Below are 24,978 nucleotides of genomic sequence, written 5' to 3' on the forward strand. Positions count from 1 at the left end.
GTTTTAAATGCAATATTGTAAAACACATCTATCAAATATGCCCAGCATAAAAGAAAGGCTAGGTCTGAATAGAAGAACTTACAACGCTACGGAATATGATGGCGCTATATAAACCAATAAATAATAATTAGAAGAATCGCCGCAGGTGTGTTAGCGCTGGGATTCTTTAAAGTTCTTGGCTGCCATCTACTGGCCATGATATAGAGTACTTTATCTGTGTTAACCTATATCCACAAGGCACAGTCATCACTGCCTACTTACTGTTACTAATTAAATACATACTTCATATACACACAGGCAGGAGAATATTACTTTTTCATTCCGAATAAAGAATGGTGATAATAAGGCTCAGATTTGGGTTGTGCAGAATGTAAACAGTAATTTGGCTGGGTTTTTAATTTCAAAGTGTTAATAAATTTGTGCTCAGAAACTAATGCATTTTCAGAGTGCTTAACTTTTTTTTATGTATTCTTACAAAATAAGATATAAAGCAAGAAATGTTAAGTGTTTCTAATTTTGGTTGTTTGTGTTGATTTAGAAACTAGACAAAACACGAGGGGGTCTATATTTACTGCCAGTGCTTGTGGGTTGGCAAAAGATTCTGTAGTTTGCATCGCCTGCGGGAGATGTTTTTACTTTACTGAGATGAAGGTTGCAAAGTGACTTGTAAGTCCAACTCGTACCATCGCTGAACAATCATCACATGAAAAGAAGAAAAAAGACCCAATATTTACCCCTGTGTCCGTCTACTGCCATGCCTTGTTCAGAGGGCTGGAGGGGTAGAAGTTATAACATTTCCATATTGGACACACAAACATCAAGCTGTGCCTTTACCATTGGCCCTACATGGGCTGTTTGTCTGAGGAAGGGACCTAAGTAGTCTCAAAAGCCTGCAATCTAATGCAATTTGGTTAGTTAATAAAAGTATTAGCTGTACCAAAGTTGCTGTCTTTCTTCTCATGGCTTAGAATATAGTTGTGACCAAAAGTTTTGAGAATAACTCAAATATACGTTTTCACTAAGTCTGCTGCAATTTGGATATACTCCAGAATGTTTTGAAGAGTGATCAACCAATTGCAAAGTCCCTCTTTGCCATGGAAATTAACTTAATCCAAAAATACATTTCCACTGCATTTTAGCGCTGCCCCAAAAGGACCAGCTGACATCATGTCAGTGATTCTCTCGTTAACACAGGTGAGAGTGATGACATGGACAAGGCTCGAGATCACTCTGTTATGCTGATTGCCATTAGTCAGGATGTGGCCCAAAAGTTGACAGCATGCCGCGGCGGACTGCAGAGGTCTTGAAAAAGAGGGGTCAACACGGCAAATATTGACTCTTTCCATAAACTTAATGTAACTGTCAATAAAAGCCTTTGACATTTATGAAATGCTTGTAATTATACTTCAGTATACCATAGTTACTGTACATCTGACAAAAATATCTAAGAACACTGAAGCAGCAAACTTTGTGAAGACCAATACTTGTGTCATTCCCAAAACTTTTGGCCACGACTGTACAAATTGTCTGAGCAAAATCTGGAGATGTTTGGACCTTGCAGGAGTTCTGCAAATTACAGTGGACTCTTCTTTGCCTGTTATATATGGGCTAGTTTTTTTTTTTTTTTTAACAATGAAACCGTCATTTACATGCGTTATATTATATAGTTATAATTTGATTATTTTAATGATAAACTGGACTTGAAGAAACGGAGAATGTGAGATGGAGTCCACTAGTGATTAAGCAGAGCTATAACAGATGTCACTTCTGGTTGTGGAAGGGGGCACAGGTGCATTGCTTTCAGGCAGCTCAAGTGGACAACTTAAATGTATTTTAATATCTTGTGGGTCCTGAAGTGTAACATAAACAGAGATATATTTTAAAGCAATAAAGCTGCAGGGAACAAATATGTGAACCCATAATGTATTATGCAGAACCAGATAGGGTTTGGCGCTTTAGTTACTATCGCCTTAAGCCAAAAAATCCCAGAAAAATGTCTCTTTGGGAATCATCATTTTTGTTTTATCAGCCATTTAATTTCAATAATTTCTCACTTATGTGTATGTAACTTTCATATAAGGGAGTTAGATTAATGTATGGATAGATTTGCATTATTAATGACGCTGTATGATTTTGTCTGCAGGGCACTGCTGGAAAAGAAGCTAGCGCCACAGAAGAGATGTCTAACCTGGTTAACTACATTCAGCCAGTAAAGTTTGAGTCTTTTGAAGTATCAAATAGTGAGTGAAAAAATAATTTCAGATTTCTTAAAATGATTTAGACTGTGTTTAGTTACATATCTTGATGAGAAATATGCTTACTTTTTCTGTGCTTTAAAGAGCATAGTTGTGTTGCCCATATTTTAAAAATGGCAGAAAATGTTATTTTCTACTTTGTGAAAAGTTTCACTGAAAAGGGCTGTTTTCACGCATAATCTTCTGTGACCATGTTACGTGGCATGATGCTGACATCCAGTGGCGTAACCAGAGTTGCAGTGGCACGGGGCAGAAACATTTTTTGCACCCCGCCCCCCCCCCCCCGACTGCAGATTAGCGGAACACTGTGAGAGTCGGTGCAGTCTTCCCTCCTTCTGACCCAACTGTGACTTTGACAGGTCCTTTCCCCGTAATCATCGCCAGAATCCCTTTGTCGCAAGTCACTTTTCCTTCTTCAACTGAATAAGACATACAAACCCTGTATTTGCAGGTATACATAATGTATGGGAACACAGCATAGCAGGTATAGCTCAACAGAATAACACACAAACCCAACTTTGCATGTATAGATCAATTGAAAATACTGAACTGTATACAATAACAATGTATGGAAACATAGCATAGCAGGTATAGCTCAACAGAGTAACACACAAACCAAGCTTTGCAGATATAGATCAACTAAACGTCTCATTTAAACTCAGCACTGAAGGTATAGATCAAATAACAACCCCGCAGGCCTGGGTCAACTGAATTAGACATTTAAACCCTGTATTTGCAGGTATACATAAATGATGTATGGAAACATAGCATAGCAGATATAGATCAACAGAATAACTCAGAAACCCAGATTTGCAGGTATAGATCAATTGGAAATCACATGTAAACTCAGCATTAAATGTATAGATAACCCCCCTACATGCATAGATCACAGGTTGCACACCCCAAAGCCAGCCCTGGTGTCCACATTGCCCACATAGAACCTGACCAGCACCCAGATTACACACATAGGACTTGCCATCTTTGTCCCCAAACAGCCCAGCCTGAGCAAACTTTTTCCCCAAACAGCCGAGCGTGAGACATATTTGTTCCCAAACAGACCAGCACAAGCCATCTTAGTCCCCCAAACAGCCCAGTGTAAGACATCTTTGCCCCCAAAAAGCCTGCCATGTGCCATCTTTGTCCCATAAACACCCTGCCTATGCCATCTTTGTCCCATAAACACCCTGCCTATGCCATCTTGGTCCCCAAGGCTCAAACACCCTGCTTATGCGATCTTTGCCTTTTTTTCAAAATTACTTATACATCTATGATACACACAAACACTTATACAGTCACTCACTCATTTACTCTTTCATTCACACAATCAGGTAGTTCTCCCATTCACACAGATAATATACACATATTCATGAATGCATTTTTAAACATCATTCAAGACATTCATCCACACATTAATTTACTAACTCTCTCATTCATACACACAATTCATCCACACATTAATTCATTCATTCTCTCACTCATTCACACAAATCATTTAAACATATACATTAATGCAAAAAAAATTAAGAAATGCATCCACACATTAATTCACTAATTCATTCACACAATTCATCCACACATTAATTCACTCATTCTCTCATTCATTCACACAATTCATCCACACATTAATTCATTAATTCTCTCACTCATTTACACAATTTATCTACACATCTATTAATTAACTTTCTCATTCGTTCACCAATTCATCTACACATTAATTCATTCTCTCACTCATTCACTTAATTCATCACATTAATTATTCATTCTCTTACTCATTGTCATTCTTTATTTCAATATTCTTACTAACCTCCTTTCTCACTAGCTACCTTTTTCAGTGTTTCCTCCTTCTCACCATCTTTCCCCTCTCCCCTTCTCACTATCTAACCCCTCCCCCTTTGTAGTTCACTTTCTCTGCTGAATACATGCGGAGGGATGCGCAAGGGCTCTTTCTCGCTGCTCTGTCACGCTGCTTCACTGCTGAGCTCACCGACAAATGCCAGCACCGTGACCGATAAAGAGACACAGAGGTAGGTGGTAGCAGGGAGTGGAGGGGCGCGACAAGAGGTTGCTGAAAACTTTTTAATTTGCGCCCGCTATCTCTCCTCCGCTCCCTTCTGCCTAGGTGTGTCCCTGGCCTTGGTGTCAGCGCCCCCTTGCTTTCGGGCAGCCTCACCGCAAGCCCCCCTATAAATAAGCCACTGATTCCAGTGAACTTTCCAGGGTAAGAAAATGTTTAGGAATTTAATAAATGAACTAAATTATATATTTTATTTGAAAAAGACCAAATGCACCAGGGGTAGGTTGAGTCCGGATGACAAATGAGTCGAGACGCAAAGTCCAACTCAGCTAAACTGGGTCACAAGAAGCAGCATGTGTGGCTACTAAAGTACACTCTATGGCTAAATAGACTACATCCCCCCATCATGATTGATCACACTGACCACGCAAATTGTGAATGGAAAGATGTTTAATTCCATTTAATTGAACAGGACCCGCAATGATTTACTGAGATGGAATACGGTTTTGGTAGATGTGACAAGCTGGTAACTTATCTAATAAGTATCTTATAACTAACAACTATCTTATAACTTACTAACAATTCAACAGTTTCTTCTTAAGATGAAAGGCGTTTGCTGGCAATTATCTTCTGGAGAGCTTTGGTGGGCTGCCGTTGGGTAGATGTCCTCTTGGCATAGAGCTGCTTAAGTTTACAGATGACATTGGGCTTACTCTCCTTCTTTGGTGGCTGCCTCTTGGTTGTAAGCTCTGCAGGCTGCCCCTTAGATGTAGGCTGCTGTGGCTGTGGTGTTTCGCGGCGCAGTGGAGGCAATGAAGAGGCAGTCATGGCTGGCGGTAGTGTAGGTGCTAAAACACTCACAAAGCTTAGGGTGACGGCCGCTTTAGTCTGCTCAGGAGTCGGGGTTCCAATCTTACTCAGGATCCACTCGAGGTAGTGCTGTGTGTTGGAATATATTCCTGGCCTTTTTTACTTGGCGCAGCCCTGGCCCCAGCTTGTCACTCCGATTACATGGTACGTGGAGCTCTCCAGGTTTATGCACATCAGTAGCCTCCGCTGTCGCCCTACAGGGGTAAAGCATAGAAAAAGTTTACTGGCATCTTTATTTGGCTTATAAGAAACTATGACATCCCCTGTATACATTGTAACCCATCTTCGTTCAAAGACACATGGTCTTCATCTCCTTCACAGCACAGGTTCTAGTATGGTCCCAGTGACGTATGTTTCCGAGAAGATTTGAATTGTATTTTATTATCCACCAGGGGGCAGCAATGTCTGAGATTCAATCTACCGCTGGGTCCAAATAAAAAGGGCTGGGGAAAATTAGGTCATGAACAGGCAATTTAACCTAAAAAACAATTCATATCAGGCCTCATTTTATGATAAGGACATCAATTTACCCCAGGTATAATTTAATTTATATGTAGTGATTTCAGTTTTATTTTATTGACAAAGTGGTTGATAAGTGGAAGTGTTCCCCAGCAAAGGTTGTAGACTAGGCTAGGATCTGAAGATTGAGGATCCTGACATAGCGTATGATCCTGTATAGGCATTGTAAACCTCTTGTCTGGATCTTGAAAGAAGAAGCAATGGGAGGGTAAATAGCTCAAAAGAGACTTTGGGGCAACAAGTTGTGTTGTCATCAGCATATACATAGTTGATGGCTGCTTGCAGGTGCCTGAGGTTGTTGTGGGCTTGCCAAACCCTTTTTTGCTGGACATTGGTGGTCTACTCCTGTCATTGGCAAGACCACTCACGGGCACAGTTGAAAGATAGTTCTTCTTGATCGACGCTCTAAAGAGACCCCAAAATCTGAGTGCTCGGCTATTAGGACTCAACACTAATTCCATAGGACTTCGAGTGACTGCGCAAAGATGCAGTTGAGCTTAACATGTTTAAATTTTCACTAAGAAACCTCGGTTCTACTACCAAACGCCAAATAATTAAATATTCCACTGTTTGGTAAAATGTTTCCAGGGTAAGAAAATGTGTAGGTATTTGATAAATGCGGTGGGGGCGTGAGGCCTCTTTCTCGCTGACCAAGAAAGAGCCCTCGCGCTCCCACCGCCGCAGTCAGGGCGGTAGCAGGGAGTGGAGGAAACAGAAGGGCGCCGAGCGGTTGCTGAAAACTTTTTTACATACACGTCTGCCCATACACTACACACATACACATGTTTTCTCGCAAACACGCTTGTCCTTACACACACTGCATTTTTTCAGAGTTGCAATACATTTTTCACTGAATTGGTTAACTTTATGATATTTCATGCAAAAAGGAAACACTGCTGGAGATATCCTGAAAAACAATGTGTAATAGTCCTACATCCTTCATCTTACACACACACCCTCGCCCTTTCGCACAAGCACCTTAACACACACTTACACTTTGACCCTAACATACACACAGTTTTCCATACACACAAATGCCTGCCCATACTTACAGCATACATATATACATGCGTGCCCATACACACATGTATACATGCTTGCCTGTACAAACACATGTATTACCCTTATTATTATTGATTGATCATCATATTCTGCACCCCAGTACTATGGGCACAGACACTTGCTCTTACACACAAGCACCCTAACACATACTTACCCTTACACACTCTTACCCTTACATACACACATATACATGCATGCCTTTACACACACATCCCTACTCATACATATGCACATGTATACATGCTTGCCCATACACAAAATACTATATGCCTGCCCTTGTATTGATGTTTGCCCTTGCACATAATAAAGTGCATGCTTGCCCTTACACACAAACACCCTAGTGTACACTTGTGCCAATATCATAATGGCGGGTGGTATTACAGAGTTTTTGTCAAAATATATAATATATAATTTTGACTTTGCTGGGTGGTTGATGAGTGGAACAGCTTCCTAGCAGAAGTGGTAGAAATGAATAAAGTGTGGTAAATGAAACATGCATGGAAGAAGCATATGAGTATTCTGAATCTAAGACGAAACCAAGGAGTGTTTAAGGTTTGAGTCTTTACATCAGGAATAACAGGAAGACAACACCGACCGAATTTCCCTCTATTACATCATAACGAAGCAACACAGTTAAATCAGTTACAAAATGTATGGCGTTTTCAGCACTGAGTAAATACTCTTATATACTTATTTGGAGTATTTTATCTCAGTGTTTTGACACATTGTTCATCAGTGCTAAAAGAGTACAATGACACCAACTGGACACTTCAATGTTGTAGATTATGAATACTTAAGCGATGTTTTCAGCCTGCGTCTGTTTTATGTCTGGGTTACGATGACTTGGGAAAGGCTCTTAGTAGAGCAGAGCCAGTGCCTGGTTTGTACCTGTCATTATCTGGCATAAACAAAATGCGAGTGAGAAGCATGTGTATGTACAAAGGATTCCACCGGCTATTCACTCATCAGCATTCCTGCAAGATTAGTCTGCATAGATGTCTTTTCAGGCTGCGCATGATGATATACGGTATTTCATAGCTCTGCTCTTGTGTAACTGCATTAGATTGGTTTAGATTGAACTCCCGGGGGATATTTTGGCAATAATGGATGGGATTGATGAGTGTGCAGTGCATTGTAATGATTATAGAGTCATGCAGAAACTGCAAAAGAGTAATACAAACACAAAGCAGACTACTGGAAAAAATGCTTATTAAGACTCTTTGGCTTGAGACTCTCTATAAGGCGTATCTTACAACAGTCTGTGAGCCCTAGATTGTCTTTAAAGCTTGCAATCAACTATACTTAAGTTAGCCAATAAAGATATGACACTTACCAAAGTACAAAAATCTTGTCTTGGAACATCAGTTTAAATTAAAATCCACTGTGTCCCCCAAAACACATGTTTTGGTGGAAAAGAAAACTCCATGCATTCTGACTTTGTCCTAAAATGTATGTCTTTTATTCTAAATTGTTAGATATTGGTATTGTTTGATAATATGGCGAAGAAGGATAGAATAGTTACATGTATGAAAAATCGAACATTATGGTTACATTATATATATATATATATATAATTATTATTTTTTTAAATAAAACCTTCAATTAGCAAAAGAGTATGACTGCTTTATGATCTAGTTTACAGCACAGTAAAAAGCCATGACCCTTCTCACTTAATTATCCTATAAGGCATTAGTTCGCCTGCATCTTCTTCATAAATCAATAACTGACAATTAAAGTGCTTGCGCAAACCTTAAACATTAGAACATTTAGAGAACGTTTGGAACAAATTGGACCTAAAGCTGCATATTAGTGATAAGAAGCACCTGTCTTAATCATCTCTTTTATGATTGTAAATACCCAGGTAAAATCTTTATAAACAATCATGTCTAAATTTTGCGTTGCTCTTTTTTTGCAGAAAGGAACAAGAGTTTTGAAATGTCCTCCTTTGTGGAAACGAAAGGTCTCGAGCAGCTTACAAAGTCTCCAGTGGAATTTGTTGAGAATCCTTTTTTTTGGCGATTTCTATTTCCAAGCGGACGGTTTATTTCCTATTGCTTCATAAGCTAGTTTATGGCAGCAATTTAATTAAGGAGGCTTTGGGGGTATTTGTATTCTTAATGCAAATTAAATACCTATATTTCTTTACCTTTGCAATAATAATATATTTTTGAAGGTGTCCAGAATGTGTCATTACTGAGCCAAAATCAGCTCCCAACAGTTCAGCTACCTCAAGGTCATTACATAGAAGGTTGCGCAATAGAAATAAGTGCTGAACTAAGCAATTACTTTACGGTGCTATATAATTATTTGCCACTAGAAGGAGCTGTTTCACCATCTGCCTGATTATTCCTACCCCTTAAGTTGCTTTGATGCTAGTTCTGCCACGGATCTCCTTCTGGTGCAAAAACCCTGTTAACCTAAATATTCAGCTGTGTTATACTGAGTGAAATAAACCCCACACTATATCTAGGTTGTAGGCACAAATATAAAATATTCACGATTAAAAATGACTTAACTGCTGCCTCCCAGATATAACAAAATGCAGCTCAGCCGGATATATCCTAAAGGAACGCGCGTAGATTCCTCAAATTACATGCCTCAGGTGTTTTGGAACGCTGGCTGTCAGATGGTGGCTCTTAACTTCCAAACAATAGGTAAGGACTACTTATTATTCTCTATGACTGCAGTCCTGTATACTTTAGATGTATTAGATGTTCGTTAAATGTACGACACCAAATAAAAAGACACAACGCACATAACAACAATTATTGCGCAATGTTCACGGCTTATACTCAAATGCCTTTCATGATTGGAGCAATGCTAGGGGTAATTATATTACAATGATATGGCATAAAATGAAATAGAGTGATTTAGGGTTGACCATTTGTAGACCCGTAAAGAAAAACATATATATTATAGAATATTTATATATTTGTTAGATTCCTCTATGATTTTGTGACCTAGATTCAAAGCTTTATCATGAATAATTAAGAAAATTCCAAAGTACTTAGTGGAAAAGATGATTATTTCTGGATGCTACATCACAAGCCTTGAATATTAGATTTTTACAAAGGGTTTTCTTTGATTGGAAAATGTATGAGCGGTAGGTTGGTTAACAAAGTATGTCTTACACTTAATATGTTTTTGGGGGAAATAAAATAAAGATGTGTTTTAAAGCTTTAAGTATACGATCTGTAGCATTGTTGTTTTGATAAACCACACTCTTCAGGTACTAAACCTGTAGCTAGCCGTAGGTAAATGGACCTCTTGGACTTTCAGTTGCCTTTTAACAGAGTTTGTTTCTGTCCGCGTGCATTTTCTGTTTGTTCGTGTCAATGTCTTCTGGAATAATAGAGGGATCAAACGATCTTCACTGCTGTCCCCACTCAGAATATTATATCAAATTAGCTTAAACATCAGGATTTAAACCCTCTATCCAAGCTTCATATCCAAAAACGAAATACTTTTATAAAAGGTTAACGGCGAAAGAGCCTTAAAACCAGACACATTACTGTATTGTAATTTGTAACGTTCGGTAGGTTCTGGAGCTTCTGCATGGTGCCCAAATGTTCTTCTCATTTTACAGATTTCTCTATGCAACTGAATATGGGGATGTATGAGTACAATGGCAAGTGTGGATACAGACTCAAGCCAGAGTTTATGAGAAGACCTGACAAGCATTTTGATCCGTTTACTGAATCAACAGTAGATGGCATTGTTGCAAACACGCTTTCCGTAAAGGTATAGATTTCCATTATGTTTACAGTGGTTTCATCCCCTTGTGTCTGATTAATCCGCAAAACAAAGGAGAACCGTTCAAAAGTTTGATAAAGTATTTAGTACATTTAGTGTTGTTTTGCCCATCACCTGGGCTGTGGTGGTCGTTAAGAGATATGTTTTGGCCCCTAATGGGAATTGAATCTTCTTTTGTAAGGAGCTGTATGTACAGTAACTGAAACATTTCAGATATTTACATATACACGTCTATTTCTTCCAGGTCATTTCAGGACAATTCCTTTCGGATAAGAAAGTTGGCACGTATGTAGAAGTAGATATGTTTGGGCTGCCTGTTGACACGAAAAGAAAAGCTTTCAAAACAAAGACTTCTCAAGGAAATGCTGTTAACCCAGTTTGGGAAGAGGAACCATTTGTATTTAAAAAGGTTACACAATTTATAAACCCTCCTGAGATTCCATTCTTAAACATTAAAAGCTTTAGTAAATGATTTTATGAATACAGGAGTGTATAATTGCGTTCGAGTGTATGAAATATAGTTTTTTATATTGATGTGAAATTGACACTCAAGGTCGTTTGATAAAATGCAATAATTTGAGTTAAGTATTAAGTGAGACTCACAGCAAAACATAGAATTTCACGGATAAGACAGATAAGAACCATTGGGCCCATCTCATCTGCTCATTTTTCCTAATGTAAAGTCTCAGACCATAATCAGTCCTTGGTCTTGTCTTAGACTCAGGTTAACCATTTAAGCCTACCCCATGCTTTTTTCAATAATACTAATAATAATAATTAAAGCTTTTTTTTCCCCAAAATGTATTTTGTTTTGTCAAAAAGCATAGAATGACTTATAGGATCATCTTACTCAACAGAATATTATAAGGAAATGACACTTAGTTACACTGGTTTTGTTTAATTATATCTATTTTTTAGGTGGTACTACCATCTCTGGCCTGTATCAGAATATCAGCTTATGAAGAAGGAGGAAAATTCATAGGACATCGGATATTACCTGTGTCAGCCATTCGGCCAGGTAGGGTTTTACCGGCCTAAATGTCTCTTATCCTTATCGTTCCTGTCAGGCCGAGATAAGCCAGGCTGTGGGAAAGCTCCCTTTTGGCAGCATGCGCAGGGCCAGGCAGGTACTGCCACACTTGGCTCAGGGACTCTTTTCCATGGCTCTCCTTGCCACGGGAGCACAGAGGAACTTCTTCATCTCTGCGCAGTCTCCCTGATAGTGAGGCTTCAGGGCGATTAAATGAGCAAGGCCTTTACCAGTCTGTTGCAAAATTGGAGTTGGGACGTTGGCCTACCCTATTCTCCAAATCTCCAGGGACCCATACATATAGTTTGCGCATGATCCAAACATCTCCCTGGGGCTCTGTAGTATCACAATAGATACATATCTCCATTATCTGGTGGAGTTTCATATCCGCAGGTGCTGCATGACCCAATGAAAATTATTTTGTTGGACCCGTTAAAATGTATACAAACTGTAACTTGACATTACAGGAAGCCTATTTTAAAACTGTTGTAAACACTACCTTGACTTGTGCTTCTTTGTTTTATATTTTCCCTAGGGTATCACTATATTTGTTTGAGAAATGAGAAGAACGTGCCCCTGACATTGCCAGCGTTATTTGTGTACATAGAGGTGAAAGATTATGTTCCTGACACATTTGCAGGTAAAGGTTAAGAATACGTATTTGAGTGAGTAAAAGGTGTTTAGGAATGAGGAGCTCAATTCCAAAGAAGCAACATATAACCTTAAAGTTTCAGAAACATCTTATCATAAATCGGTATTGATTTTTGTACAATTTAAAACAATTTCATTGAAAAAGAAACATTTGGTCTATGTATGGATTTAATAAATAAAAGGATAACATTCAAGAATTAATTCTAGATAAAATCTCAAATATTCATAAAATTTAGCAGGCCGCTACCTGAACTTGAGAGAAACCTCTCCCAATGTAACCCATATTTAAAAAATATCAGATACAAATAAAGAAGATATAGCCGTACTGAGGTCGCAAAAGGATTTGTGACCGCATCTTTTTCTTTTGCGTTTGATTAATGGCTGGAATGTGTTAAATAATGTTCCCAGAATAATGTAATGGCTGGAAGTTGGGAATTTATTTATTTTTTTCCGTTATAGATGTGATTGAAGCATTATCTAATCCAATTAAATATGTAAATTTGATGGAGCAGAGGTCAAGGCAACTGGCTGCCCTTACACTCGAAGATGAAGAAGAAGTTAAGAAAGAGGTAAATTGTATACGACTATGTACACAATAAACAGAAATAACCCCATGCATGTGAAAATGGAAGAGCCGGTATAACTTTCCTTCAATACACATTGGGAGTTATATAAAAAGTAGATTTTTTTAAATACATCTTTGTGTGTGTTTCTATGTACTGATATTTCTGGTTTTAATTGATTAAAAAAAAATTGCCCATATCCATTACCAGCGAGGCTAATACTAACCTCCCTACATGTATAAATCTGTATGTTTTACTTACATTGCTTTTCTTCTCACCCATGCTCTCCTCATGTCCTACAAGGATTAGGGCCCTAACAATTTGCACTAAAAGTAAAACATGCTTCCTTTAAATGATGAATAACGTATTGTAGGTTGACCTATATTTGTCAAATTGCAGTTCTGTTCTTACAAAGCGGAGTTAACTTAGGAAAAAATGTAGTGCTCCTCGCGTGCCCTGTTGTCACCGCTCACTGTGAATGGGGGCATTAAGCCGCGCCTCACGTACACTTTTGTCTCAAAAGAGCAAGCTATCTGGGTTATCAGCCGCTAGAGATACTATTTCAGTAGAAAGAACATAATCCATCTTTGACCTTTTTTGTGTGAAACAAAAATGTCTTGCTGAGGGAATCATGGGAGAAAGCTTCTGATGTTTTAGATTAAGGCTGAAAAAAAAACCTCTCTTGCTAGACCTTGAGAAATGGCATTTTTCACACAGGTTTAAAAGAGTTTTCAGAGTTAGAATCATCTTGCAATTTACTTTGGGTCAGGTGTAACAGTTTTTGATATCAGAAGGCCCCGGCCACCTTGAATTGTGGAAGGTGGCCCTCCACCAACCAAACACTCCAGCTAGTGTGCTCCAACTCCCATTTTATTTAGTGAAATCAACATTTGCAGGCCTATGAAGTATCTGCTATATTTTGAATCCAGTCGATGACCTATGGGTTCATATCTTATTATGTGGCGTCTGGAGACACTCTCAATGCCCAGATTCCTGGAATATCCACCCTAATTATTTGTAGCTGAATTAAGTATCTTAATGTGTGTGTTTAGAAAAAAAACCTATATCGTAGTAAAAAACAGAAATTTAAATAACAAATGCAAGTTGTAAGAAGCTTTGCCAGCGTCTAAGCTTTTTGAATAAGAGGAGGAGCCCTCTCCTTCTTCTCTGTCATGATCTATTAACGTGTGTTAATGTTCTTTTCGATTTCTTTTACCATTGGCTTGGTTACTGTTACTGTACCATTGGCTTGTCAAGTCACTAAAAACATAACTATAAGGCGTGTATAGCTATTTAGTATGCAGTAGGAAAGGGGCATTAGCAAGCAGACGCTCAATTAATGTCCTAAAAAACAAGCAAAATTCTACAACAAGCAGAATGTGGATTTTATATACTTTAAGGTGTTCAGAACTGTTCATATTTGACACAATGTTCTATACCAATTGCTGTAATTCCTGGGTTCAGTAATATACACTGAGTGCATGTATTAAAGCAAATTATATAGAAAAGGATAATATGTAACATAACAAGATGACATACAGAAACAAAAGGTATATATATATATACTTTGTGTGTGTGTGTATATATATATATATATATATATATATATATATATATATCATTATAGAGTATGTATATGCGTTTACTGAAAATGGAGACATTTTATTTAAAATAATGAACTAATGAATATTTTTATATAAAGATTTCAACCCCACTTGTAGATTGTTTATAATGATAAAAGAACTTGCTGGTAATTTTCGGAATGTGCAGTAGGTGGCACTAGAATTTTGTTAAAAACACAAGAAAACCGATGAGTAGAGTATTTACTCGCATGCATGAACATATGGGCTGACGTTTACCATGGAAAATGATCGGTTTTGGAGCAACTCATGAAAAGCATTCTATTGTAAAAAAAAAAAAACAAAAAAAAAAAAAACACAATTGTTCAAATATAGTTTTTTGCGCAAGAACTGCTGCCACTGCAGATATCATCATGTATTTCCAGAAAACCCTATGGTACTGTGAACACAGCCTGTCATAGACCTTGGGTTACCTGGGTTCAGGGATCGTTCAAAAACATAATATTTCAGAAGTAACAATAATTGTATTTAAGAGTAAATTGTAAAGGATAAGTACTAAAGAAAATATGTACATGTGGGAAACCTTGTTTGAGAAATCAGGTAGTAGGGGTACTTAAACTATAATGCATAACCCTGCGCAAGGACAGCATCCAAACTAGCAAAAACCCCACCAAGTGAAAAATAATAATGTATCAACTTACAACTTCAAATGAACAGGACCAAAAACTGTAGTCAGAAACGAAGGTATAAACTCCTTCTCGAAGTTCTTCCAAGGGTTAACTAAAAATACAAATAAATACACAAAACCACAGTGCAAACTGATGGAAGATGGTAAATAAAGATGGAACGACTATCAAAAACGATGCTCCAAAGACATGGAGCGATGTAGGAAGATAGAATGAATGCACAGGTGGCAAACGAATGAGGACCAAACGAAGAGCAGAGAGCTTCTATTTGTAGGTATAGTAGGGGTACTTAGTTGGAAAAAAGGTCAAGAACCCCCCCCCCAGACTCCAATAATATGGCTCCAGGTTTATTGCTTCTTTATAAAATCAACTGGTTTTGTGCTGTTGCATAATTACATCTTCATATACAGAGCAACAGACACCGTGCGGATAATAACAAGTCTCTATGAGCACAGCTCTACGTACTACCATGCCCAATAGAATTTGGATTAATGTATGGATCAAACTATGTGTGGATGAAAGCTTATTGGTTATTGTGTCTTTAAAAATATGTAGGAAAAGGATCTGATGAAGTGTCATCCAAGATCATTCAGTTACTCTGTAAAAATAGCCAGGACTTTCAAGAAGTTTATGAAGTTTTCAAATGGAATGAGTGCTAAAGTAATCAGACCTTACTAAATATACTGTGTTTTAAAAATACAAATAACTCAAATCAACCTTTTATTCATAACGATGGGGGTTTAAGGTCTGTTAGGTATAGTAAGGCTGTTTCTAATACAGGGTTGTTTAATTGTAAAAGCTGTTTTTTATTGTGAGTCACCAAGGCAGTATGCGATGTGTTGTATTGTAGGCAGAAGCTGGTGAGGTGCCATCAGAAGCTAACAGTGAACCCAGGACAGCGCCAGCTGAAAATGGTTTAAATCACGCATCCACTCTGACTCCTAAAACATCATCTCAGACAGTTCATAGCCAGCCAGTGCCCGGTAAGAAAAACATTTCTGTGTTACCCCCATAATAGTTTTCACGTTTGTGCCAGATGTTAAGGTGGCGCATTTTCTTGACAAGTGGACTTCAGCCAAATGTGTCTAGGTTCCAAAGGAAAATTCCCTCACATTGTAAAGCAAAGTTTGAAAAGCGGTCTTATCACTGTAGTATCTGATGGAAAATCCCTACTAATTGGATGTAGTAGATACAGTATCTGCTCTCTATGGCTGGACAACTGCTGTTGACGAGGAACCAGAATCACAACCCAAATCCCTCTGCCCCTATATACTATTTGCCATGGTTTTAAACCCTAAAAGTAATAAAAAGTTGAACAGATGTGGTTTATATGAAATCTAAATATAATATTATTGTGTAACTTACTCAAGTTACAGAAGTAGCTGTCAATGGGTCATAAGGCCACACAAAATAGTAAGGCCTTGTCCCATAGCCATACCTCTAACCACGACTCCTAAAACTAAAGTCCTACTCCTTGACCATGCACAGTAGACCTGATGGACCTCCCTGTCTGAAGACGGGCTGTAACATCAGTGAAAGTAAATAAACAAATGAAAATAAACTGTAAATTGTAAATTATCGATATGAAAAATTCAAAGAATGCTGAATATGTATTTGTTTTTCATTTGTAGGTTCTGTTAAAGTTCCTGCTAAAACAGAGGACCTTATCATCAGTGTCTTAACAGGTGCGTGATGTGCAAAGTATTGTAAAATGAATGATACCCATGTAGCATTTTTTTTTAATAACAAGAAATGAACTGCAAGGTACATTTACATCTCCTGACCACATGTTTCTTTAATCAGGAATCTAGAATAAGGACAAATATTCTGAAAAATATTTTTAGTATGATCAGCCCTTACATGTATAAACTAATATTGTCTCCATAAAATCCCCTTTTAATCTGGATTCATACAAACACACCATGTCTATGATGCGTCCACACATCAGAATTCAGCCTTATTATGTCATTATTCATCAACATTTTAGTTACTACAGCGAAAGCTTATTTGGAAGTTGGGAGCTAGCATCTGAAAGTGCAATCATGAGTGATGGGGTTAACACAAAATTTCCCTACTTAAGCAGTCCAAGTATTATTTAATGTTGTATCTTGATAGCAGGTAGATATGATAAATCGATATCTTGCGCTACGCTCCAAATTTCTTGTTTTTCTTGTTCTTTTTTCCAAGGTTCCAAGGTAGATTTATGTTGCAGTTCTTCCATTATGGTAGTTTCGATGCTCTTTAATTCTAATCGTGTTTTCGTATAATTTTCCTTCTAATGCTCACTGTAGAAGTGGAAGCTCAGACTATTGATGAGCTGAAACAACAGAAGTCTTTTGTTAAACTTCAAAAGAAGCATTACAAAGAAATGAAGGACCTTGTAAAGCGGCATCACAAGAAAACCACAGATCTTATAAAAGAGCACACTACTAAGTACAATGAAATTCAAAACGATTACTTGAGGAGAAGGGCAATCCTGGAAAAAACTGCAAAAAGGGATAGCAAAAAAAGGTAAGTAACAGAGAGTCTTTGTGAATATCTCCATTTACCTTCTACTATGATTAACACTTCAAGTGCCAGCGTCATCATTGACCATTTGCCAGCATTCGTGTCTCCTGGAGCTGTTGCCATTCTCTCACATGGGTATAATGGGCCTCTCGCAGATACATTAAAACTACGAGAAAGGCATGGTTGGCCTCTTGGGTCCATTCGGCCAACCACAAATCTCATATGTGGTTGGCACTCAAAAGATAACGGAGAATGGCAATTCTACATAGATGCAGAAAAAACGTGAGAGCTGAGATAGAACATGTTGACTCTTTTTATATTTTTTTCATTGCAATTTGTAGGAGGATAACTGTCCAGTTAACTTATGATAGATTTGTCTTTGACATTTAATTGTTCTCAGTCCGTGCTAAATTAGGAAGTGTTTACTTTTAGTTGTGTTAATTACAGTGCTGGATGGTCACCAGCCTGAAATAGCAGAGAGTAATATAGTTGATTACCAAGACTCAGACAAAGCCACCATATTCAAAAAGGAATAAAGTAGGTGGTAATTTTCTGAAATTGTGTGGAATGATGTAAATATTTTTAGCAGGCTGTAGCTATTGTCTCTCCAAGATCATTTAAACTGTCCAAACCTTACGTTTAGATTAGAACAACCCATAGGGAATAGTTGTTTATGATGCCCAACTATGAAATCCATGCTGGAGTTTTGATAGTTGGGCTGGGGATTTTACTCTAAATGGTACATCAAAAATCCCACATCTATACACATTACTAATAGCCATACAGAATACACCACCATAATCAAGCATCTGCCTGTAATGCATGGACTAAACTTGTTTTTGTTTCTGTAGGTGTGAAAGTAACAGTCCGGATCATAATTCATCATCTGTGGAACAAGATTTAGCTGCGCTAGATGCTGAAATGGCGCAAAAGTTGATAGAACTGAAGGAACAGCAGCAGCAGCAACTTCTTAATCTCCGACAAGAACAGTATTATAGTGAAAAATATCAGAAGAGAGAACATATTAAACAGGTTGGTGAGAGTTTGTGGACAACCGTGGACTGTGTCCTTACTCCATTCACTTGACTAATTGTCCTGGCTTTCTTCAAAACCCCTGGCTGTTGGCTTCTAGAGGCAAGGGGAATTCTGCCTTTATAAGATATGGTCATGGTTAGTTTGAATTCCAAAATAAAATTTGGAGCCCTCACTACGATGTTGAGTGACTCCATATATGTGTCAGGACATGCGTGTGCAAGGAACGTGGATTGTGAGGAAGATGATGCAGGCTATTTCCTGCTGTCAGAGACAACTATTTCTTTTTTTAACCTTAAAAAGGACTCCCCACATACAGCAATTAATTTAGTTATTTTAAGGTCAATTTAAATTCCTGATTTGTTTAATTATCCCCAATGTTTCTGTAATGTTCTTGGAGTAAGAAACAATTAAAGTATGCCCCCAGGGCTCAGTCGAAATTAATATTTGTTCAGATTGAAATTTGCATCACAGATCCAAGTGTTCGTTAATAGGTATTTAATTGAAGAATTGTTCCATTCTTTTAAATAAGAAATAACAATACACAATAAGCCTTTGCATTCGTTCAGGTCAAGCTCTAATTATTACATTCTTAAATTGCGTTCACATAGCTGTGGTATTGGCGTCTGAATAAAACGCACCTCCCAGAGACAATCCACCACCACAATAAATCGATCACCAATGGAATGTACTGTACAATATTTTATTATAACCAAGAGTAGTGTTATTGCTATGGGCAAGACTTCTGAACACACCTGGGAACTTCCCAGGGTAGGCTACCCGGAGCTCTCTGTCTTCTGGAGGAGTGGCTTAATGAGGAGGCGGGGCTCAGCACATGAAGGACAGGTAGTGGAGGAATGTGAGAGGGACAATTGGGCACTGCCTCACTGGGCATTTGCCCATTTTCCCAGTTACTAGCCCGGCCTGGATCCACTGCTTGAACATACAATCCGTAACTATTTTTGTGTGTCCTTGCATTAATACCGTGTGTTTCTTTTTCATGCAGCTCATTCAGAAACTGACCGATGTAGCGGAGGAATGTCAAAACAACCAGCTGAAAAAACTAAAAGAAATCTGTGAAAAGTAATTCTCTTTCTTCTTTTTCTCCTTTATGACTCGCTTGGATGCAGATAAAACCCATTTTCACATTTGCATATTGTTTTCTCCTCCAGGGAAAAGAAAGAGCTAAAGAAAAAGATGGATAAGAAAAGGCAAGAAAAGGTTACGGAAACAAAATCCAAGGATAAAAATCAAATGGAAGAGTGAGTGTTTCTTTTTTAGAAATGTATATATATATATATATATATATATTGAAAAGGGTCACTCTAAAGATTATATATATATATACCGTATATAAAGAAAGACATCTTTATTTGAGACATTTTATCTATTTACAGTATGTGACGGTGTTTAATTCTTTAGAAATAGCTATAGAAAGGCCCTTGTGAGTTTCTTAAGAGATACAGAAGAGGGGCTAATGCTCATTTGATCTTATTATTAATCTGCCCCTGCAAATATCCATGTGTTTAGTAAATCATGGCTAAAGTTGGGGAATTTGTTGATTGAATTTGTATGATGGCGATGAACTGGGTGAAATACCACTTTTTAGAATCTTGTGTGCTTAAAGGTGGTAAGACATTACTTTAATTATTACTTTAATGGAATATGCTAAATAAGTGAGATGTCTCATTGGTTGTTACAGAATGTATTACATATTTGATATGTTTTTGCAAATATATATATATATATATATATATAGATACTAAATTTTGATTTATATTAATTTATTTACAATATGGTCTCTATATTTCCCATAGAGAGAAGACGGAGATGATTCGATCATATATCCAGGAAGTGGTGCAGTACATTAAGAGGGTATGTAATGCATATGATTTCTTATTTCATATACTGTGTTGACAAGTACACTATATGACCAAAACTATGAAGGCTCCTGACCATTGCACCTATATGAGTTGATTGGACATCCCATTGCAAAACCATAGGCTTTAAAAACAAGTTACTCCCTGTTTGCAGCTATAACAGCTTCCATTCTTCTGGAAGACTTTCCACAATATTTTGGAGAGTTTCTGTGGGATTTTTTGCCCATTCATCCAGTAGATCATTTGTGAGGTCAGACACTTGTGTTGGACGAGAAGGCCCGGCTCGCAATCTCTATGGACCTTTTTTTTTGTGGTGGGGCACAGTCTTGCTGGAACAGGAAAGCGCCTTCCGCAAACATACACTTCTCTAAAATGTCTATGGAGACGGCTGTGTCTGGTTTTACGCCTAAACTCAATAATTTGGAGGGTTGTCCACATACTTGTGGACACTTGGTATATTGGTAAATCTGTCTCTTTCAAACATATTTGACAACCAATGTGAACCTGAACCTGAACGCATGCTGTGGTTTGATTAACCTTAGTGTACTTATTTGCCTTCATCATACACCCATGGCCCCGGGACTTCCTCCCATTATGCATCACACATGTGCCTTGGAATAGCACAAAGATTTCCCAGAGATGTTGCCACAAAATATAACAGTATCTGCCAAAATTCAACAAAGGATAGCAGAAAAACAGAATGGGTATTAAAAAAAAAAGCAATATATTCGTGGAACTTTTCTTTTACAAAAAACAAAGTATGGTCTCATGTAGAATAACATCATTGGGGTTTCAGGTAATATGGAATGATAAAACTATCAAGTAATTATTATTATTATTATTATTATGTGATAAGCAATCACTTTTATTAATACCATTTTCATATGGTAAAGTTTTATTATTATTAAATGTATTAATGTAACTTGTACGCATGTCTATAATGCAGGAGGGTCAGGTTCAATTCCTGAGGATAAGCTCCAGGTTTTTAGGGAAAAGAAATGACCTCACATTTTTGGTTCTGGGCTGCACTTGTAGCTGGGGTCAGACTGGTAGGTCAATAAAGATCCTTCCTCTATAATGGCAGAGGTGAGCTCAAATCTGAGGGCCACCATAGGGCAGGCTATTAAGTTGCTGTCCACTCTTGGTTGAGCTGGTCTCATACCTCTATGAATACATAGGGCCCTAAAGCATATATATTAAAAATACATTGTAGTGCTAAACATACCTGGGGACTCTCCATTTTTTCATTTGGAGACTCTAGGTTGCATGAGCGGCATTGTGATGCGCCCCACTCCCCACCCATTGCCCTCTTAAACAGAGGTTAGCGGGACAACCCACCGCCATTAGCGGGACTTCCTGCCCACATCCCGCGAGAGGGGCTTTGGGTGGCCAGATCCATAAAGTTCCCAGTTATGGTGATATATCTTTCATGTATGGGTGTCATCCATCCCATAGCTGCAGAGGAGTACATTACACTATAAGAAGCCCCAAGCAGCTCCTTAATAAATAGCATAAATAGCCACCTCTGCTTGCATTTCATACTCTACCCTAACTTCTCAGTGTTAACAGGATTGTTTTTTAAGTATTTCCACAATAGTTTGTGTTTTGAATCTTTTTCTCCTATACTATATTGTGACATTTTATGGGGTGATTTGCTTGTTGATGGCTTCTTGAGCTAGTCTTTAAAATAAAAATAACTAAACTGTTCAAAGCTCTATAAATAAACCTCCGACCATGATGCATGACCTGCGCGCGAGAGGTAGAACAGGTTTGCTAGAAAAAAGAATCTGGTTTGTTTATGTAATACATCGATTTCTAAAGAAATGTGTTTATTCAACCGAAGAAACTCAATTATACCGGCTTTGTCATTATTCACCTCTAACATACCATGTCTCTTAAATTCAACGGAAAAACCAACACAAACACCCTCATTCATATAGTTTAAAAAGTGAACATTCTCTCCAATTCCTAGAAAACATTTGCAATACCTGGAAATATTCCACCAATCAAGCTTTCTGTAGAATATCTGTAATCTGTTTACATACGGGCCTGGTCAATATTGATGACCAGTATGAAATAAATACAGACATATGCTTTCACTTATACTCAGTCATGTAGTTGCAAAGTTAGTAAGGTTGAGTTATACCTGTCTAAGACATCTATAATTGCACCGGTCAAGATAAAGGAAAAAACATTTCAAGTGCTAGACAAGTTGTGGGGGAGAGAATCCTTCACAACTCCATGGGTGGTCAGAATAACCCCTGGATGAACAACCTTCAAATTACTGTATTTACCTCCGAATCCCTTTCTTGTCCCCACAAAAAAATCAACAGCCACCAACCTGTTTATTGCAGAGTGCATTTTATACATAAAAAAAACTAGCTAGCGGTGATATCTACAAAGAAAACACGAGGAATGAAAATAAATAAATTACTGCTTGGATGAGTCTTATTTTGGAGAAATTACAACAATCTTTAGAGGTCTTCTAGGTATGCCTGACCCAGGGCCGAGGCCCCAGCTGCCCCCTCCACTGCCACCGTCCTGCCTGTGGAGCATTGGGATCTGTTATTTCCGAGCACTCCTTGTCTTCAGGTGTACAGTGTCTTGTAATACATCCTATGGAGGCTGTGTAAATGGGCTGGTTAGGAATATCAGAGGTTTCGCTTGTAACCAGCCCATTGAGCAGGAGCAGAGAGGCAGGTTGTCCAAATCTTTCCCCTGGTTTTGGATCAAGGGCACGGCTGCCCCTTGGACTCAACCTAGAATAAGTCGTTGTGTATGCCGTGGCTACATTTCTCTCCATTTGTTATGGGAAGATTGTTGAGCGTGACTGAATTTAGTCTATAAGTCACACCATGGAAAAGTCTACAGAGCTACTGGGACAGCTGGTTTTGTGGCATTTGCAAAGTGGTATCTGTATGTGTTAGCTGTATTTTTGTTGGTTACAGAGATCAAAATTGAGAATGGGGCTAAAAGCAAGGGGGTCATTTCCATGTCCTGTCATCGGGAACCTATATGACCCTGATTTACTTTTATGTTTAAAGGTATTTATGGTTTTCTCAGTCAACCTGTTTGTTTGAATTATTATGTTTTGCAGCTAGAAGATGCACAGAGTAAAAGGCAAGAAAAACTTATAGAAAAACATAAGGAAATTCGTCAACAAATACTGGATGAAAAGCCAAAGGTACAGTGTCCTGTTTTATATATTTATAACTAGTTAAACAAAGGTCTGTCTTCCTGTTTTCTCATTTGATTAAATTAGAAGAAAACAAAATTCAATCCAAAGAATTGTAAGTCAAACACTAGCATTTCAGGAAATATCATTTTATATAACTTACACCACAATAGTATAAAAACCCATTACACAGTACACACCCCCATCTTGCATAGTTGGTTAATAAAGAAACATCTATCTCCTTTCCAGTAGCTCCACTTCTTCTCTTGCCTTTTCTGCCTTCTTTCTTCTATCTTTTTTCTTTGTCTGCTTTTCTGTGAACCAGGCCTTCCGCAAAAGAGTGAAGCCTACGGGTGCACCTTCTCCCCTATTGGAGGAACAGGGGGCGAGGCTTGTCCATGTCGCCCACCCTCTTGAGTAAGCACCCCGGGATGCCAGAATAAAAAAGTCTGATTTGTGTAAATCTGTCTGCATTATTCTGGCCTCTCAGATAAAATAAAAAAAAACAGTGGTAATTTTTAAACACACATCCGCTAGATTGTAAGCTTGCAAGCAGGGTCTTCTTTATCAGTTTGTCTTAGACTGTCAATTCCAGTTTTTGTCCTACCCTTTGAATATACTGTAACAAACACTACATGGGTGCTATATAAATAATAATAATTAACATACACATAATGGATGGGCAGATGGGAACTTATATAATGTACAGAAACCGCCTCTTCTACCAGCAGAGGGCACTGTTTACTAGACTTGTGCATTCGTATTCGGGCGAACACGAAAACAAACACGAAGAGTGTGTTTTCGTTGTTCAGCCCGAATACAGAACATACGAACGTGGCGGCGGTAACACGTATACGAAGACGAAGACATACAACACGAAGAATCTCCGTGTTCGTCTTCGTCTGGTCCCTTCCCCATCCAGCCTACCTTATCTACGCAGCATTGCAGGGGTTTAACGGGAGTTAACTCCGTCAGGAGTTAAAGGGCCGTGCGAGCGACTCTGGCATTAACCAATTGGTATGGCTATTCTTTGTCGGATCACTGGGTTGATTCTAGGAGATTCTAGGATTCTAGGAGATGTTTTGATGTTTTGTGTAATCATTATCAATGGAACGTCCCTGCAGATCACTCCCTTGTCTTTTAGGGGGTTCATTTTAAAGTTAATGAACGTTAAGTCCCATGGAAATGTATCTCCATAAACTTTCATTAGCCAGATTGTCAAGGTTTCAGTGATTAAGACTGAGACATTCTGTTGCTTACACAAGACAGTATGATAAGGAGGAAACAGCCAGCTTCTTTTGAAAATGGGTAATTTGTGTGATACTGCTAATTAAAATGGTGTTCTCCTTTAACTTTCCAATTCCTATATTATTTCCTATTAATTTTATAATAGAAACTGT

The 24,978-nt window shown here is 38.1% G+C and overlaps 1 protein-coding gene across 1 annotated transcript in view; it reads left to right on the forward strand.

Moving 5' to 3' along the window:
* Nucleotides 1-24,978, forward strand: part of PLCB1 (phospholipase C beta 1) — a 227,329-nt gene that overhangs the window by 182,116 nt on the left and 20,235 nt on the right. The window contains exons 16-31 of the mRNA XM_053460832.1: nt 2,144-2,240; nt 8,636-8,720; nt 9,250-9,374; nt 10,307-10,461; nt 10,718-10,882; nt 11,392-11,491; nt 12,039-12,143; nt 12,614-12,723; nt 15,834-15,966; nt 16,615-16,668; nt 17,275-17,494; nt 18,343-18,523; nt 19,530-19,606; nt 19,696-19,785; nt 20,341-20,398; nt 23,501-23,587. Of these exons, the coding sequence (XP_053316807.1) occupies nt 2,144-2,240; nt 8,636-8,720; nt 9,250-9,374; nt 10,307-10,461; nt 10,718-10,882; nt 11,392-11,491; nt 12,039-12,143; nt 12,614-12,723; nt 15,834-15,966; nt 16,615-16,668; nt 17,275-17,494; nt 18,343-18,523; nt 19,530-19,606; nt 19,696-19,785; nt 20,341-20,398; nt 23,501-23,587 (1,842 nt within the window). The remainder of the gene's footprint in view (nt 1-2,143; nt 2,241-8,635; nt 8,721-9,249; nt 9,375-10,306; nt 10,462-10,717; nt 10,883-11,391; nt 11,492-12,038; nt 12,144-12,613; nt 12,724-15,833; nt 15,967-16,614; nt 16,669-17,274; nt 17,495-18,342; nt 18,524-19,529; nt 19,607-19,695; nt 19,786-20,340; nt 20,399-23,500; nt 23,588-24,978) is intronic.

This window comes from Spea bombifrons, chromosome 3, assembly GCF_027358695.1.
Source record: "Spea bombifrons isolate aSpeBom1 chromosome 3, aSpeBom1.2.pri, whole genome shotgun sequence".
Classification (NCBI taxonomy): domain Eukaryota; kingdom Metazoa; phylum Chordata; class Amphibia; order Anura; family Pelobatidae; genus Spea; species Spea bombifrons.